The sequence below is a fragment of the Stegostoma tigrinum genome, chromosome 11, assembly GCF_030684315.1.
Source record: "Stegostoma tigrinum isolate sSteTig4 chromosome 11, sSteTig4.hap1, whole genome shotgun sequence".
Lineage (NCBI taxonomy): Eukaryota > Metazoa > Chordata > Chondrichthyes > Orectolobiformes > Stegostomatidae > Stegostoma > Stegostoma tigrinum.
Window position 1 is genome coordinate 58732751 of NC_081364.1, and position 15387 is coordinate 58748137.

The following is a 15387-nucleotide window of genomic DNA, read 5'->3' on the forward strand; positions in this document are numbered from 1 at the left end:
TCTGTTTCTGTGCTGTATAACTCTATTTCTGCTCTTCCTTTTTATTCTGTTTCCGTCTCCAAATTAGAGAGATGTTTAATTTAGCCGTAGAATCCTTTGGACCACAGGTAAAGTAGTTCAGGATTGGCCCATTGGCCTCCTCAGAGGAACTCTTAATTTCCCAAGTTAAAGTTCACATTGCGGTTTGGTCAGTTTTAGCAAATCAAGTGATTATCAGCCCAGAGCCCACATTTCTTTATGGCTAGTCTCAATAAACTGCTGTTTAGGCGGCTTATTCACACTGGCTGGTACTGAAAGCTTGCAGCTTCTGTCACTAGTGTACTGTCTCATACTCTATTTCGCCTGGTGACAGTTGTCCATATTGTAGCACAGAAGCCATTCCCAACAGTTGCTGTGTGCTGATTCAGACAAGTACGTGGTACAGCATGCTGTGGTTTACAACCTTAATCTGCTTTACATCATTGAATAAAATAGCGCTAACTATTTTAATATTTTCAACACCCTTGGAAGTATGCTTAACTGGACAGTTATGACATGATTTGGAGAGATTGTGGTGCAGCTTCCTGACCTCTGAGTGTCCCTTCCCTAACTGGAGATGTAAGGCACTTATCACCAAATATTGTTATCTTTTCCACTCTTGTGGCCTGCCTACTTCTCAGCTAAACCTTTTCACTGAATAAGCAGATCCATCACACTAGATACCATATTAAATAAAACCCAAGACTGCAGCGTGCTGTCATGTGATTGTTGTGATTCCACAATTGCGTAGTTGCTTAAGATTAAAGGACACTAACCAGTTCAATGCTGTATCTGCACATTGTGTTTGGAGAGCCAAGTGAATGGGATGTTTGGAGTTTTGTACACCACTTCTGCTGTTTGCATTTGGCCTTCACATGGGCACTTCAGAAGTCATCAAGATGGTTGGCACCTGCGCAGGTGCCTGGGCTGTAGCTTGAGCAGTAGATTCCCGTGAACCAGTAACTAAATTACATCATTTCAGGAAGGCTTTGAGGATGTCTTTTCAGGCAACACGGTGGCTCAGTGGTTAGCGCTGCTGCCTCACAGTGCTAGGGACCTGAGTTCAATACCACCATCAGGCAACTGTTTGTGTGGAGTTTGCACATTCTTCCTGTGTCTGTGTGGGTTTCAGCCACATGCATGTTGCACCACTGACTTGTCTGATTCAGCACAGAGCAACTGCTAGTGACAGTGACCAAACCTGCAAGCTGTCAGTACCAACCAGTGTGAACAAGCAGTTTAAAGCACAGTCCAAAGATGTACAGATTAGGTGGATTGGCCAGGGACACTGTAGTGATTCTATGATTCCATGTACCTGAGGAATTTTCTCTGCCCTCCTGGTAACCCCTTGCCAAAGTGGAGTTTGGAGTAATTGGTTTGTTTTGGAAGTCTTGGATTAGGCACACAGAAGATGCATGGGGATGTAGGGCAGGCAAAGGTCTAATGGTATGATGGCTGGTCTGTTAACCCAGAGATCCAGATAATGTTCTGGGGACCAGGGCTCAAATCGCGTCACAGCAAACGGAAGGATTTGATTTCAATAACTATCTGGAATTAAGAGCCTAATGATGACCATAAATTCATTGCCAATTGTTGGAAAAACCCATCTGATTCACTGAGGTCTTTCGGGAAGGACACTGTCATCCTTACCTGGTCTGGTCTACATGTGACTCCAGACTCTCAGCAATGTGGTTGACTCTTACCTGCCCTCTGGGCAATAAGTACTGCCTGGTCAGCAACACCCTCATCCCATGAATGAATAAAGAAAAAAAAGTGGTGTCCCAACACAGCTGCCTGACAGCAACCAGTCACCTCAATGCTGGAGGTTTTGGTTTTGGTGCAGATAGAGGGAGATAGTAGATCAGTTTGGGCAGCAGTCAGCTCCTGCCTTGCGTAGGTATGCAATGACCCTCACAGCCCCTCATTCAAGCAATAATGTAGCGAGGTAAGTGCCAATGTTCAGAGCAAGCGTGATGTTGTAAGGTCTTGACCATGCTCTAGACATTTCATCAGGAAGACAACTCCATTGGTGCTTGCCTTCCCAATGGTTTCCTTGCCAATCACGCCTTTCTCGAGGTTTCTGTCCCTCCCAACTGTGACATTGAAATCACCAAAGAGAATGAAATTGTCTCCTTTTGGGACTTGGGACAATGTCAAATTAAAGCTGGAGCAGAATCTTATGTGACCTTATTTAGTGCTTTTCAGGAGGTGTAGGGGTGGGGTGGTGCAGACACACAGATGACTGACATGCATAGCTTCTGGGTTAAGGTGAGCTGAAAAGTGGTGAAATGTTTTGAGTTGATGTTGTTACTCAAATTGATTCTTCCAGTTGCCATGTCTGCCACCTTCCTCTGTCCACGTTGTCTCACTCAATGTCTTGATTCTGGAGTTCCTGGTCAATGACAGTGGCGTGACCCTTGGGTCTTTCTCTGGAGGGGTTTTCCATGAGGGTCCTGATGTCCCAAATTTCACATTGAGAGGGTGGAAGATGCCTGTGGATGGGATCTTTTAACATGAGGCACCCACTGCACACTGACTATCACGTGGACCTGAAGGAACAAGGTCTTTTTCCAGAGGCAGGAATTGCTGAGACAACTGGAGACTAAGTTCTACAAAACATATAGGGACAATTGCAGATACATACACATTATTTCCCTAAAGGCCCTTTGTCCTATATAAAATGCAACCCTCTGGCAACTATTATGTCTGGTTTTTATTCCTGGCCTTAGTTTCAGCCATTTGGAGCCTGAAGCTCTGAATTCACTTCCTAACCCTATCTGCCTTAACCTCCCTGTTTCTGCTCCTGTCATGTTGACCAAGTTTTATGTCATCAGTTCTAATAATTCTTTAAGTAGCTTAGGTTCACATTTTTTCTGGTAATGTTCCTGTGAAGCAGCTTGGGAATGTGACTGCCGCACTTTAAAGGCACCACATGAATTCATGTTGTTTTGTCGTATACATAATGTACACTTTGCCTACACAGAGCTGTATGCCAAAGCATACAGTCTTCTAGCCAAGTTTTCTGTATATCATAAACAACACATCAAGCACTTCACTCCTAACTTAGATTCTCACACCTGAGATTTTCCACAACACACTTGGCTACTCAAAAAACATTTCTTGCAGTGGCCCTTTGTTACCTTTGATTGCATTCGTTTATTTTAATGCACATTGTGGGTGTTTGTGTACCTTATGAAGATACAATTATAGTGGGCGAATTATCGTGATAGTTTTCCACAGAAACAATATACAGTGCAATGTTATTACTCTTGACGCATTCCAACTTCATGTCATACAGGATGACTAAAACAGCCAACCTTTCAACCCCTCCTTTTCCTGTTGTGAAGCCACAATGTTGTTTCTCCTTTGAATATCTGCATTTAGTTAGCAGTTTACATCAAGTGGGAATATATGTTTCACCAAATACAGTTGTCTCACACACAGTAGGATATGGCAGCTTGTCGAATGTTGCCTTGACACAAATCAAAATAAATCAACTTTCCATTTTTAACCCAAACAAAATCCTTGCTCTTTATGAATCACATATTTCAGGCCTGCTAGTGCAGCCTGTCATTCAGCATACCACTGTAAAAAAGTATCTGAGCTAGGTGATCTGCTTTACTGACTGAGATTATATGTGGATTTTGAACATTCCTGCACTAGTGTCAGGTGATTGGCTTAATTAAGCTGAAAGGCCACTTAGGGCCTGGGTTTAGCATCCCATCCAAAGCATGGCATCTTCAACAGCTCAGCACTCCCTCAGTATTGCACTGAAGGATCCACCTGGATTTTTCAATGTGTACATCTGAAGCGGGGTTCAAAACTACGACCCTCCACCCGGAGAGGCAAAAGTACTATGTAGTGAGCTGTGGCTGACAATCTTCTCAATTCATTGCATGTGCAAGTGTTCACACAGTCTCAAACATTCTGCACGCTTCAGATATCCGTTATCAATCTAAAGGGCTCAGTTTCTGAGAGCTTCTGGCAGCAAACCTCCACAGAATTGGCCCCATTCTACACTCCTGGGATAGCACAAATGACATGTGAGTGAAAGTCAACTTTTTATTTTATGAATTTGGATTGTAAGATTGGATCAGTAAGACTCCTGATGACTTGGTCATTATTTTAATACTTAAAATGTGAAGTACTTTGCATCGGCGATTGAAATAAAGTTACACTGATTAGATTCCATACTTGGAAAATTTGGGTTGTCAGATAATTTGTGTTACCGCAGTTGACCTAATGAGAAGTTGACTTTAGGTTACCTCAAACCTTGTCGTTCAAAAGAATGGCAGCAGTTTGGAAATTAAACATGGTGTCTGGGCTTTTCCAAAACATTTGTTTCTTTGCTTTCAGTCTTTCAAGATTGGCCTTATTCAGAATTAAAATTAGAAAATGCGCGTTTCTGGAGTCATCTGTAAAGATGGTCTTTATATAGAGACCTGTGAAAGCATGGTAGAAGGTGCTCTGTGCAGGGATGTAAGACTCTGCTGGACATTGGGAGCACTAATAGAGGAAGACATATCACCGTAAATGGACGAAATAAAAGTGCTACAAATTCTGGACATGTAAAATAAAACAGAAAATGATGGAAATACTCTGCAGTTCAGTCAGCATCCGTGGAAAGAAACACGGGTTGTGATGGTGCTTGAGCAGAATTAAGCAAAATTAGAAATGTAATAACGTTTGAGTAAGTGAAGCCAGGAATGAGTGTGGAATTAGGAAAGGAAAAGTCTGTGACAGGGTGGTGGAAAGGAGAGATAGAATGACAAAAATTTTGTGGCACAAAAACAAAAGGGAGAAAGGAAACTACAGATGTGCTCTGATGAGGTGTGAATGGGTATATAACAGCTGTCTGACTACATCGTAAAAACCTAAAGAAAGAAAATTAGACAAAACCAAAACAGCACAAAAAGGCTAAAATGGAGGCAGAGGGTATAATCTAATATTGTTAAACTTAATGTCGAATCAAAAGGCTGTAAAGTGGTGAGTGGTAGGATAAGGTGCTGTACTTCAAGCTTGCATTGGGCTTTGTTTAGGCAAAGGACAGAAAGGTCCAATTGCAAACGAGTTGGAGAATTAAATGATGAACAACTGGAAGATCTGGGTCATGCTTAGAGACTGAACACAGGTCTTTCACAAAGCAGGCACTCAGTCTGCATTTAGTCTCCCCAGTGGAGAGGAGATCACAGCAAAACCAACGAACGTGGTACACTAAATTGAAAGATTTAAAACAAAATCACTGTTAGATTTGGAAGTAGGGAGTCTGCCCCGTACACTGTTAGATTTGTTTGGGGCCCGGGATGGAAAGAGGGAAAGAGGTCAATGCTACACACAATGCATTTCCAGAACTTGCATGAAGCGGAAAGAAAGAGTGGTAGGTTTGACTGAGGGATGGAGTAAAGTGTCACAGAATGAGACAGCCCCTTTGGAACATTGAAATGGGAGGATGAGAGAAAATCTGTTTGGTGGTGGCAGGAATAGTAGAGGGCTGAACGCAGAGGTTGATGTAGTGGAAGGTGAGGACAACGCAGTCACAGATGTACAGGGAATACAGTAGGGGACTGAGAACATATGCTTGGAGGGCTCCAGTGTTAAGGGTTATCCTGGAGGAGGTGCATTTGTCTGTCTTCACCGATTGCAGTCTGTGGATCAGGAAGCTGGGGCTCTAGTTGCAGAGGATAGAGCAGAGACCTCGGCCTCAGAGTTTTGAGATTAGTCTGGAGGGATTAATGGAGTTGAAGGCAGACCTGTAGGTGATGACTAAGAGTCAGACGTGGATGTTCTTGTTGTCCAGATGTTCCGGGGACGAGTGCAGGGCGAGGGAGATGGCATCCGCTATGGACCTGTTATGTCGGTAGGCAAATTGCGGGGGATTGAGGCAGGCTAGCAGGCTAGAGACAATGTGAGCCATGAGTAGCCACTCACAACACGGTCACTAGGTGGTAGTCATTAAGGCACTCTGCATGTGTTTTCTTGGGTACGGGGATGATGGTGGTCAGCTTGAAACAGGTGGGCATTCAGCTAGTAGGAGGGAGAGGCTAAAGAAGTCAGTGAAATCCTCCACCAGCTGGCCCACACATGATCGATGTGCAGAGTCAGGGACTCTGTCCTGGCCCGTCGCTTTCCTTGGGTTGACTATGAGGAAGACTGATCTGAGGACTGAAGTGCTGCCAGAGGGAACAGGTGTGCCCAGGGCTGTCGGGACACGTGACGCAGTGCTGCTGGTATTCTGATCGAACTGAGCATAGAAAATATTGAGCGCATCGGGGACAGGTGTGCCTATGTCCGCGATCTTGCTCTGCTTGATTTTGTATTCTGTTATGTCATGTAGGCCTGATAGATAAATATAAATATATCCCACAAAATATTCATACAGAATCATAGAAATTGTCTGTTTTGGCCCATTTGTGCCAACTACAGTGACTCATACACATATGTATGCTTGAATTCAAAAACACTGATGAAGGAGGAAGGATCTAGAAGAAAAATGAGGATAAATTTACCAACTGAGAATTATTAAGATCTGACAATAGGTGCTGGAGTAGGCCAAACGGCCCTTCGGGCCAGCACCACCATCCATTATGATCATGGCTGATCATCCACAATCAGTATCCTGTTCCTGCCTTATCCCCATAACCCGTGATTCCACTATCTTTAAGAGCTCTATCTATCTCTTCCTTGAAAGTATCCAGAGAGTTGGCCTCCACTGCCTTCTGGGGCAGGGTATTCCATATATCCACCACTCTCTGGGTGAAGAAGTTTTTCCTCAACTCTGTTCTAAATGGCCTACCCCTTATTTTTAAACTGTGTTTTAATCTGAAATGCTTCACTTGAAAAAGTTGGGGGACCCTAAGTTGTTTTAATAGAAGTTCAACAGGTAATTGAGGATGAGGGACTTCTAGAATTACAGATTCCCCAAAAAGTAGAATATGGAACTAAGCACAGCTACTCTTTGAGAGACAGCAGAGGCTCAAATGGGCCAAAACATACTATTTCTATGATCCTGTCCGAATATGTTGTGGGATATATTTATATTTTCTATAATTTTACTTGTTTTGTGCATGCCCTTTTGAAGCTCTCAACAATTGCTGTTTTAAATACGGTACACGCAACAGGAATATATACATATAATACAGAGAGAAGGAAAGAGTTGGCACAGGGATAGACAACTTCTGTGCTGTGAGATTCTGTGCTGTCAAAGGCAACAAATTTTTGTACTCTTTCTCTTGGGCCCCTACCCTGCTCCAGGATTCAAATCCTACAGGATGAAGATATAAAATTCCCCATTACATGTGTTTCCCCTCCACAAAAGCCACCACGGCAGTTTTTATTAGACTGTATCGTTTCCCTGTAAATATGAAACTGTCATCTTATTTCCTTATTACTTTATTATTATCTGAGTTACTAATAATATTGGCAATGTGAGACAGATAAAGAACGCCTGTGATGTTTTAATAAAAAATGTGTAATGTACAATCAGCAGTTCTATCTACTACATCTCTCTTAGGAGAACGCTCCAGCAGGTCAGTTACAGCTCTACGTTTTCTTTTAAATAAACTTTTAATTTTGCCCATCTTTTCTAAAAATAAGCATAATATTGAACAATGAACTGTTGTCGCTCCAGTTTGGAATACAGTCCAAGACTTGACAAAACCACATACCTTGTGGCACAGTGGTTCAGTGGGTAGCACTGCTGCCTCACGGCGCTGTGGACTCAGGTTCACTTCCACCCTCGAGTGACTGTTGTTCAAAACTCCACACATTCTCCTCACGTTTGTGTGGTTTTTTTCGGGTACTCCAGTTTCCTCCCGCGGTCCAAAGATGTGCAGATTAAGTGGATTAATTCGCCCATAGTGTTCAGGGAAGCACAGGCCATGTGGATTAGCCCTGGGACATGCAGGTTTACAGGGAAATGGTGGATCTAGGTGGGAAGCACTTTGGGAGGGGTCAGTGTGGACTTAACGGGCTGAATGGCTTGCTTCCACACTGTAGACATTCCATGATTCTTGCTGTTTTGTAGATGACACAGTGAAAGAAGGTGCCCAGCTTTGCTTCATGTCGGTTGCATATCAAGTGTGAGAGGTGATATCGGCTTTAGCTTGTGATCACCCAGATGCCAATTGTCTTCCATCTATGGACCATCATGGGATTAAACAAGCAAACTCTATAGTCCAAACAGAAGATAGCAGAAATACTGAGCAGGACTGGCAGCATCTGTGGAGAGAAAAACAGACTTAACATTTCAGGTCTGTGACCTGTCGTTAGAACTCTGTTTTATTTGTGTTCTAAAAGTACATGATTTGCTCCTGTTACAATCCCCTCAGAGGCTGACATCTTTTAAAAGAAAGGAATCCCCATGGAACTGATGCAAATGAAACCAATTGACAAGATTTCACGAACAAAGCAGCTAGAAGGAACATCACTCAAGTACTACTTAACAAAGGACATTTCTCACTGAGGTAAATTTCATTTTAGGTCAACATAACAATGACATTGTTACAAACATTTACATTATTTCCTACACAAATAAGGAACTGCATGCACTGTAGCTCCTGCGTTTTGGACATCAATCATTTCATCCCTTGAGTAACATTCACCAGTAGACATATTCCATTCCTTGTGCTCTGACCAACATTACTTCTACAGCCAACATCCATAAAATACATTATCTGATCAGCATATGTTTTGTGGGATCTTGCTTTTCACAAATTGGCGACTATATTTCCTGCATTATATTGGTGATTGTGACTTCAAATGTACCATATTTTGTGCAAGCTTTTGAGGGGATCATGAGGTTATGTATAGAACAATGTAGGCAGTCAAGAGGTAAAGGGTGTTGCATCTGCTGCAAGGGGGATAAGGCATTGAGACGCTGACCAGGGTGTTGTGGAGGGAGAGGTCCCTTCAGAATAGAGTAGAACAGCCTTTATTTTCACATGCATTTGTGAATGAGTGCGGTGAAAAGTTTACAATGTTGTCTCTCGGTGCCATCTTAGATACAGGGTATGTGTGTACAGACACCTGAAGTGGTTACAGAATTGAAATAGTGAAAAAAGGCCAGCATGGGAATGCAGAGTTTAAATAGTCCAGAATGAGAACAAAAAGTCTCTTCAAAGTACTCAAGTTATAGTCATTTCTTTCACTGAGTCCATGCCCATCGGGCTTCAGGGCACGAGACCTCACTGCCTCCACACGCTGCGCTCCATCCAGGACTCGGCTCCCAGCTCTGCCTGTGTTTGCTCTGCTCCCCGCTTCCAGGACTCGGCCTGTGATCGCTCTCCTCCTGCTCCGGGCTCTGGACACAACTCGCTTCCGGGACTTGGTCTGTGATCGCTGTGCTCCCTCTCCGGCTGCGACTTGTCTCCCGTACCGGGCCGGTCTCGGACTCCACTCTTCATTCCCTCCGGGTAAGGTACTGTAAGAAGGTAAAAGTTGTGGGGGACCAGTGGGTGAAGAAAAATTGGAACAAGACGTTTAAAAAAAGAAAGGAAGAGGAAAAGGAGCTGGCGAGCAGAGGAGCTCCAACAGAAGCATCTTACTCTACTGCCGTCTTAACTGACTGGAAAAGGGAAGATGTGTTTGCTTGTGGCATCGTGCTGGAGGTGATGGAAACGACAGGGGTTGAGCTGTTGAATACAGAGGCTGGTGGGATGGAAAGTGAGGACAAGGGAAATACTACCAACATCTGGTTGGGGTGGGTGTGAGAGAATGGGAAATTAATCAGACATGGCTAAGGGCCCTGTTAATCACAGTGCGTCTTGGAGGGATGGGGAGTCCTCAGTTGAGATTAAAGGAAGTCATGTTGGAAGCACTGTTGTGCAAGGTTGCATTATCCGGACAGATACAACAGAAACTGTGAAATTGGGAAAATGGACGATGCCCGTGCAGAAAACTGGGTGTAAGGAAGCATGGTCAAAGTAGTTGTGTATCGGCAGGTTTGTAAGGAATATTAGTAAACAGCCTTTCCCCAGAGACGTCAAGGAAGCAAAATGTAGGAGACAGATCACGTGAAAGTAAGAGGAAGTGGACATTAGAAGCAAAATTGATTTTTTTTAACATACAATCATTGCTACACTAGCAACAGTCTTGGGGGAGGGACCCTGAATCAGACTTGAACAAGAAGTATTCCAGTTACCCCACAAAAAGACAGGCATAACTTAAACTTATGTGGTTACCTAAACCCACACCATTGTTTGGGGAAATTGAGACATACTGTTCAACGAAAGAACAAGCTTAAGCAGCGGACTAAGGCAGCGCTAGATGGGGATTGTGCAGGACTTCTGTCAAAGAGGAAGTAAAAGTGTATCAGACTGTCCTAATGGTTGATGGAGTTGGAAAGGGATTAGACGTCCATAGTGAAGAAGTGGTGATTCAAGCCAAAAAGCTGGAAACTGTTGAAATTTTACAGGCCATCAGAACAATCACAAATGTAGTTTGGAAGAGACTAGAGAAGGGAAGGAAACAGAGTCAAAACAGAGGGAGAAATAAGCCCAGCGGGGTAGGAACAAGCTGAAATGATGGGTCTGCCTGAACTGTCCTGTTTGTGGATTTTGGGAAGAAGATAGACGCAGTCTGTTTGACGTTGGCGTTACAAGATAGGAAACTGTGCAGGGAAGATCTTTAAAGGAGATGGGGCCTGTGATAGTCCTGGAAACAATGGCTTGATGACCTTGAGATCTCGGGGAGGCAAAAAGGTGTGTCTTAGAGTTGGTACCTGACTACCACAGCACGACTTTGTCAGCAGCTTTGATAATAAAGTCAGGATTACAACTAAGACTGGTGTGCTCTAAGCTCAAAGGGAGACTGGTAAGAATGTACAAAATGAACACAGAAATTAAGACCATCTCGGAGTCACAAAAAACTATTGGATTCAGTCCCACGTCAAGATTTGATTACAAAGGAAGGGGCATTCATAAGGCAGTCAGACAGGCTCAGTATCAACTTGTAAATTTTTCCAACATACACTAATGCCAGGCTGTAAGAGAGATACCTGGTCAGCTAACCAAAAGAAAGAGATTGGAGACTTGACCATCACTGTGCATAGCTCCACGTCAAAACATGAAAGTATTTGTTGCCACAGCAACTTTGTCTCTTTCAGGGATTGGTTGGTTGGTTGGACGGAGAGTGTGCATGTGATTGACACAAACAGCACAGGATTCAACCACCTGGAGTGGTGTTTCCAAATGGGTTGGATTTGGGATTTACCTCCTTGTGGCATTATAGGTTGGACCTGCTTTTGGGCAGAGAACTCGAAGAAGAAGAAAGTCAAAGGATCACTGTTTCCATTTGATGCTTTGTATTTGGGCACGAGAGAAAACAGAATCGCCTATGATATGAGCAAATTGGAACAAAATAATCTCTTCATCTTTCATGTTTGTGAAATTCCTGTACCCTGACCGTTTCTGTTATCAGATTACAGCGTTGATTTTTGCAAAAGCCTAAGTTGAGAAAGGGTGCAAATATGGAATGTGTGGGAGTAATCAACAGTCAAGAAGCTTGACACCATCCAGATCAAAGCAGCCTGCTTGATAGGCAACACCTCACCTCACTGCCTGTACCACTGATGCTCACTGACAGCAATGTGAACCATGCACTGTATATATTCACCACACCTCCTCAGACAGCACCTTCCAATTCTATAGCTTCTAGAAGGACAAGAGCAGCAGATACATGAAAATACCACCATCTGCAAGTTTCCCTCCAAGCCACTCATCATCCTGATGTGGAAATATATCACTGTTCCGTCAGTATTGCCAGATCAAAATCCTGGAAAATGACAACCACCTGCCATGAAATTCAGTGTGTATCTACACCACATGGACTGTAGTGGTTCAGTATGACCTTACCACCATCTTCTCAAGGGGATAGGGTGGGCAGTAAATGGTGGGTAAGCCACAATGCTCACATTCATGAACGAGTGAAACAAAAAATTGATGCCATTATTTTTGTGCCATTTCATTCGTGAGAATCAGGAGAGAAATGAATGCACTAAATTGGTGCATAACACATCCATGTTGCAAATCTAAGTGGGGCTGGGGAGATGATTCGATTTAAGAGACTGCTTCTGGGACATTGTACTAAAGAGTTGCATTGTTTGTGCTTGTGATGTAGCTGAATTAATTGCAAATACACACAGAAACAACTGGCTGACATCTGGTGTTTATCAATCATTTGTGCAATACGCCACAGTAACCTCAGTTATGTTCTTCCTTTATCAGTTCGGGAATGCGTGATAGAGACTTAATGTGCTTGCCTCAGGAAGAAAGAACAGAACATTCAAACTCTTTCCAGTGTCTTTGTATTTTGAATGACTCTGAGAAACCAAAGTAAACTGAACCTAAAGCACTGCCATGGTGCAGGTAATACTAACATCAAAGAGACAGAGAGCAAATCTTATGTTTTTATGTTTATTCATGGGATATGACATCGCCAGCTAGGTCAACACTTATGGCCTGTCCCTAATTGCCCACACTCTACCACTTTGGAGTCATGCGTAGGCCAGACCAGGTAAGGATGGCAGTTTTCATCCCTAAAATGAACTGTGTATCCCAATAGCTAGTTTCTTTCTGGTCTGGCCAAGGTAATGTTTGTTGCAGTCATTACAAGGTATTTTGTAAACGGCATTAGTCCTGCATGTCATGGATACAGCGTCTTTGGTCCTTGTGAGTGTTTGTCGCAGTATGGCTGTAGGTAAATGTGCTACCATGATTCCAAGTGGTCGCAGGAGTCTCCATGTCAGTTCTGATATGTTCCAGGATAGTGTTGTTAATGTATTGGGGCGTACTGTGTCCTCTTGGCATTGTCGATCGAGTAGGCACCTGCAGATGAAGTTGTTTGGATGTCCATTATTAGTAAAGACCTTGTACAGGTGCTCTTCCTCCTTCCTGTGTATTCTGGCATGTTGCAGTGAGTTGTGGCCTGTTTAAATAGTGTCCTAACACAGCTTTGTTTATGGACATTGGGGTGATTGCTGTGGGAATTGAGGATTTGATCAATATGGGTTGCCTTCCTGCATACTGTGGCTTTCGAACTCCCCATTGGTCATTCATTACCCTGACATCTAGAAACGAAGTTGACTGTTGTCTTCCTCTTCTCTTGTAAATATGATCCTGGTGAAAATGTTGTTGATGAGGTGGTACGTCTCGTCCAACTTGGTTTGTTTAATGATGACAAACGTATCATTCATGTATTGGATCACTATTCGAACAGGGTCACAACTCACTACAACATGCCAGAACTACACAGAAGGAGGAAGAGCACCTGTACAAAGTATTTGCTAACAATGGATATCGCAACAACTTCATCCGCAGGTGCCGACTAAACAGACAACAACAAGAGGTCACAGTATGCCCCAATAACTGGCCACACTGCCGTACAGCAAGAACATATCAGAACTGACAATGAGACTCCTACGACCACTAAGAATCATGGTAGTACACAAACCTGCAGCCACACTTACACAAACACTCACAAGGACCAAAGGTCCCATACCCATTACACGCAGGACCAGTGTAGTTCAGAAAATACCTTGTAATGACTGCAACGAACATTACTTTGGCCAGACAGGAAGGAAACTGGCTGTCAGGATACACGGACACCAGTTAGCAGCAAAACAACATGATGAACTTCCCCTTATCTCAATGTACTCAGACAATGACGGTCATCAGTTTAACTGGAACAATGTAATCATCCTAGCTTAACCCACACACGGGAATTCCCAGAGGCCTGGTTTTCAGCCCATAATGCAATCAACAAACATGTGGAGTTAGGCCCCCTGTATAAACCCATGCAGAACAGAACCAGAAATGACACAACCTAACAACAGACCGGATCATACAAATACCAAGTGGAGTAGAACAACGTCGCTTCATCGGAGGCCCACGCTGATGATGTTACATAGCACAGTGTACGCTAACAAGCCAGCTCGGTGAGCAAGCCAACACCTCATCCACAACCCAAGCTACAAACCTCTGCAAGAACCTTAAAGAATGAGTGTGAGAAGGAAACTGTACTATGCCTTGCTTTTAACGTGTGTGAGACAGCAGCCTGCAGCTCAACACACTAGTTCGCTGTCTACTTTAAGGGAGCCTTTTATCATGAAGATGCAAAGCCTGAGGTTGAAAGCTATTTTATATTGCACAAGAACTGCTCTCTTGCCACTGGCTCAAAGCATTGACGTCAGAGTCTGCTGGAAATCTCTTGCCTAACAATCTCCCTGCAAACTGTCCTACGTGAACCTGATGAGTTTTTAATTTTTAGGTTGCCACTGTTCGTGCATCATTGTCTGCCTATATTAAGGTAATGCTCAACCAGTGTAATGAAAGTTAAAACACGTGATGGTGATAGAGAGAGAAAATGATTAATGCTGACTAAGGGATGCTGCTTAATCTGATTGCCAGCCGTGAGCTCAGAAGATGCACGTACTCAACAATTACATCAATTTTCACACCCTCACAGACTCTTTCCATGGGGGAACAAGTTACAACCGAAGGGTGAGCACTACATGAACATCTGGCAGGGAGACTTCCCACACCACAACACAGCAGATGATGGTTTTTCCAAGACTGCCCCTGTAAGTGCCAGTCAGTTTGTTGCAAATTAATCCATCTTCCTGTGGAATTACTCCAAGTGAGTGAAAGGATGTACTGCAGCTTGATAGGAAATGCTTGCTCTATCAAAACCATGAATCGATTCTCGCCTTTGTGTTGCATTTCTTTTTTTAACCTACCGTTGATTTGTTTGCAGTGCTTTTTCTCTGCCCCTCTGCCTTGTTTCATCAGCTTCTTTGTCTCATTCTTTCTCTTTCATGAACTGATTTTGCTCCTTGCTGTGTAATCATTTGCTTCTTGCTTTCTTTTTCTAGCTGATGTAGTGGGTGGTATGGTGTAGCAAAAAAGAGGCTCAGCAAACGTGTTCTTAGTGGTCATTGTGGGAACAATGAGCCCCCAACAACAGCAGCCTTTGTTTGCATCCACCTTTCTCAAACACACACGTTCTCACCTGTTACTCAGCCCCTTTGTGCCCCGTCATCCCTTCACCTTCCTACTACCTTCTACTCCCATTAAATCTTTCCCTTCAAACTACCTAGCCAGGTCTTGTGTCCTTACCAGGCCCCTTGCTCGACAATCACCCTTCCCTCGGTCCTCCATACCCCTTCCCCATAAAGGTGGTTGGTGTCTGGCAAGGTAGGGCGGCAGGGTGGCTGAGGGGTTAGCACTGCTGCCTCACAGCACCAGGGGCCCAGGTTCAGTTTCACCCTCGGGTGACCATCTGCACATTCTCCCTGTGTCTGTGTCAGCATAGGTTTCCTCCAGGTGCTCTGGTTTCCCCCCATAATCCAAAGAAGTGCAGGCTAGGTGGATTGGC

At 43.7% G+C, this 15387-nt stretch overlaps 1 protein-coding gene across 2 annotated transcripts in view; it reads left to right on the forward strand.

Moving 5' to 3' along the window:
* The window catches only part of sumf1 (sulfatase modifying factor 1), a 175387-nt gene that overhangs the window by 65829 nt on the left and 94171 nt on the right, over positions 1-15387 (forward strand). For both annotated transcript variants that reach the window (XM_059649972.1, XM_059649973.1), the window contains exon 6: positions 14479-14593. In XM_059649972.1, the coding sequence (XP_059505955.1) occupies positions 14479-14593 (115 nt within the window). The remainder of the gene's footprint in view (positions 1-14478; positions 14594-15387) is intronic.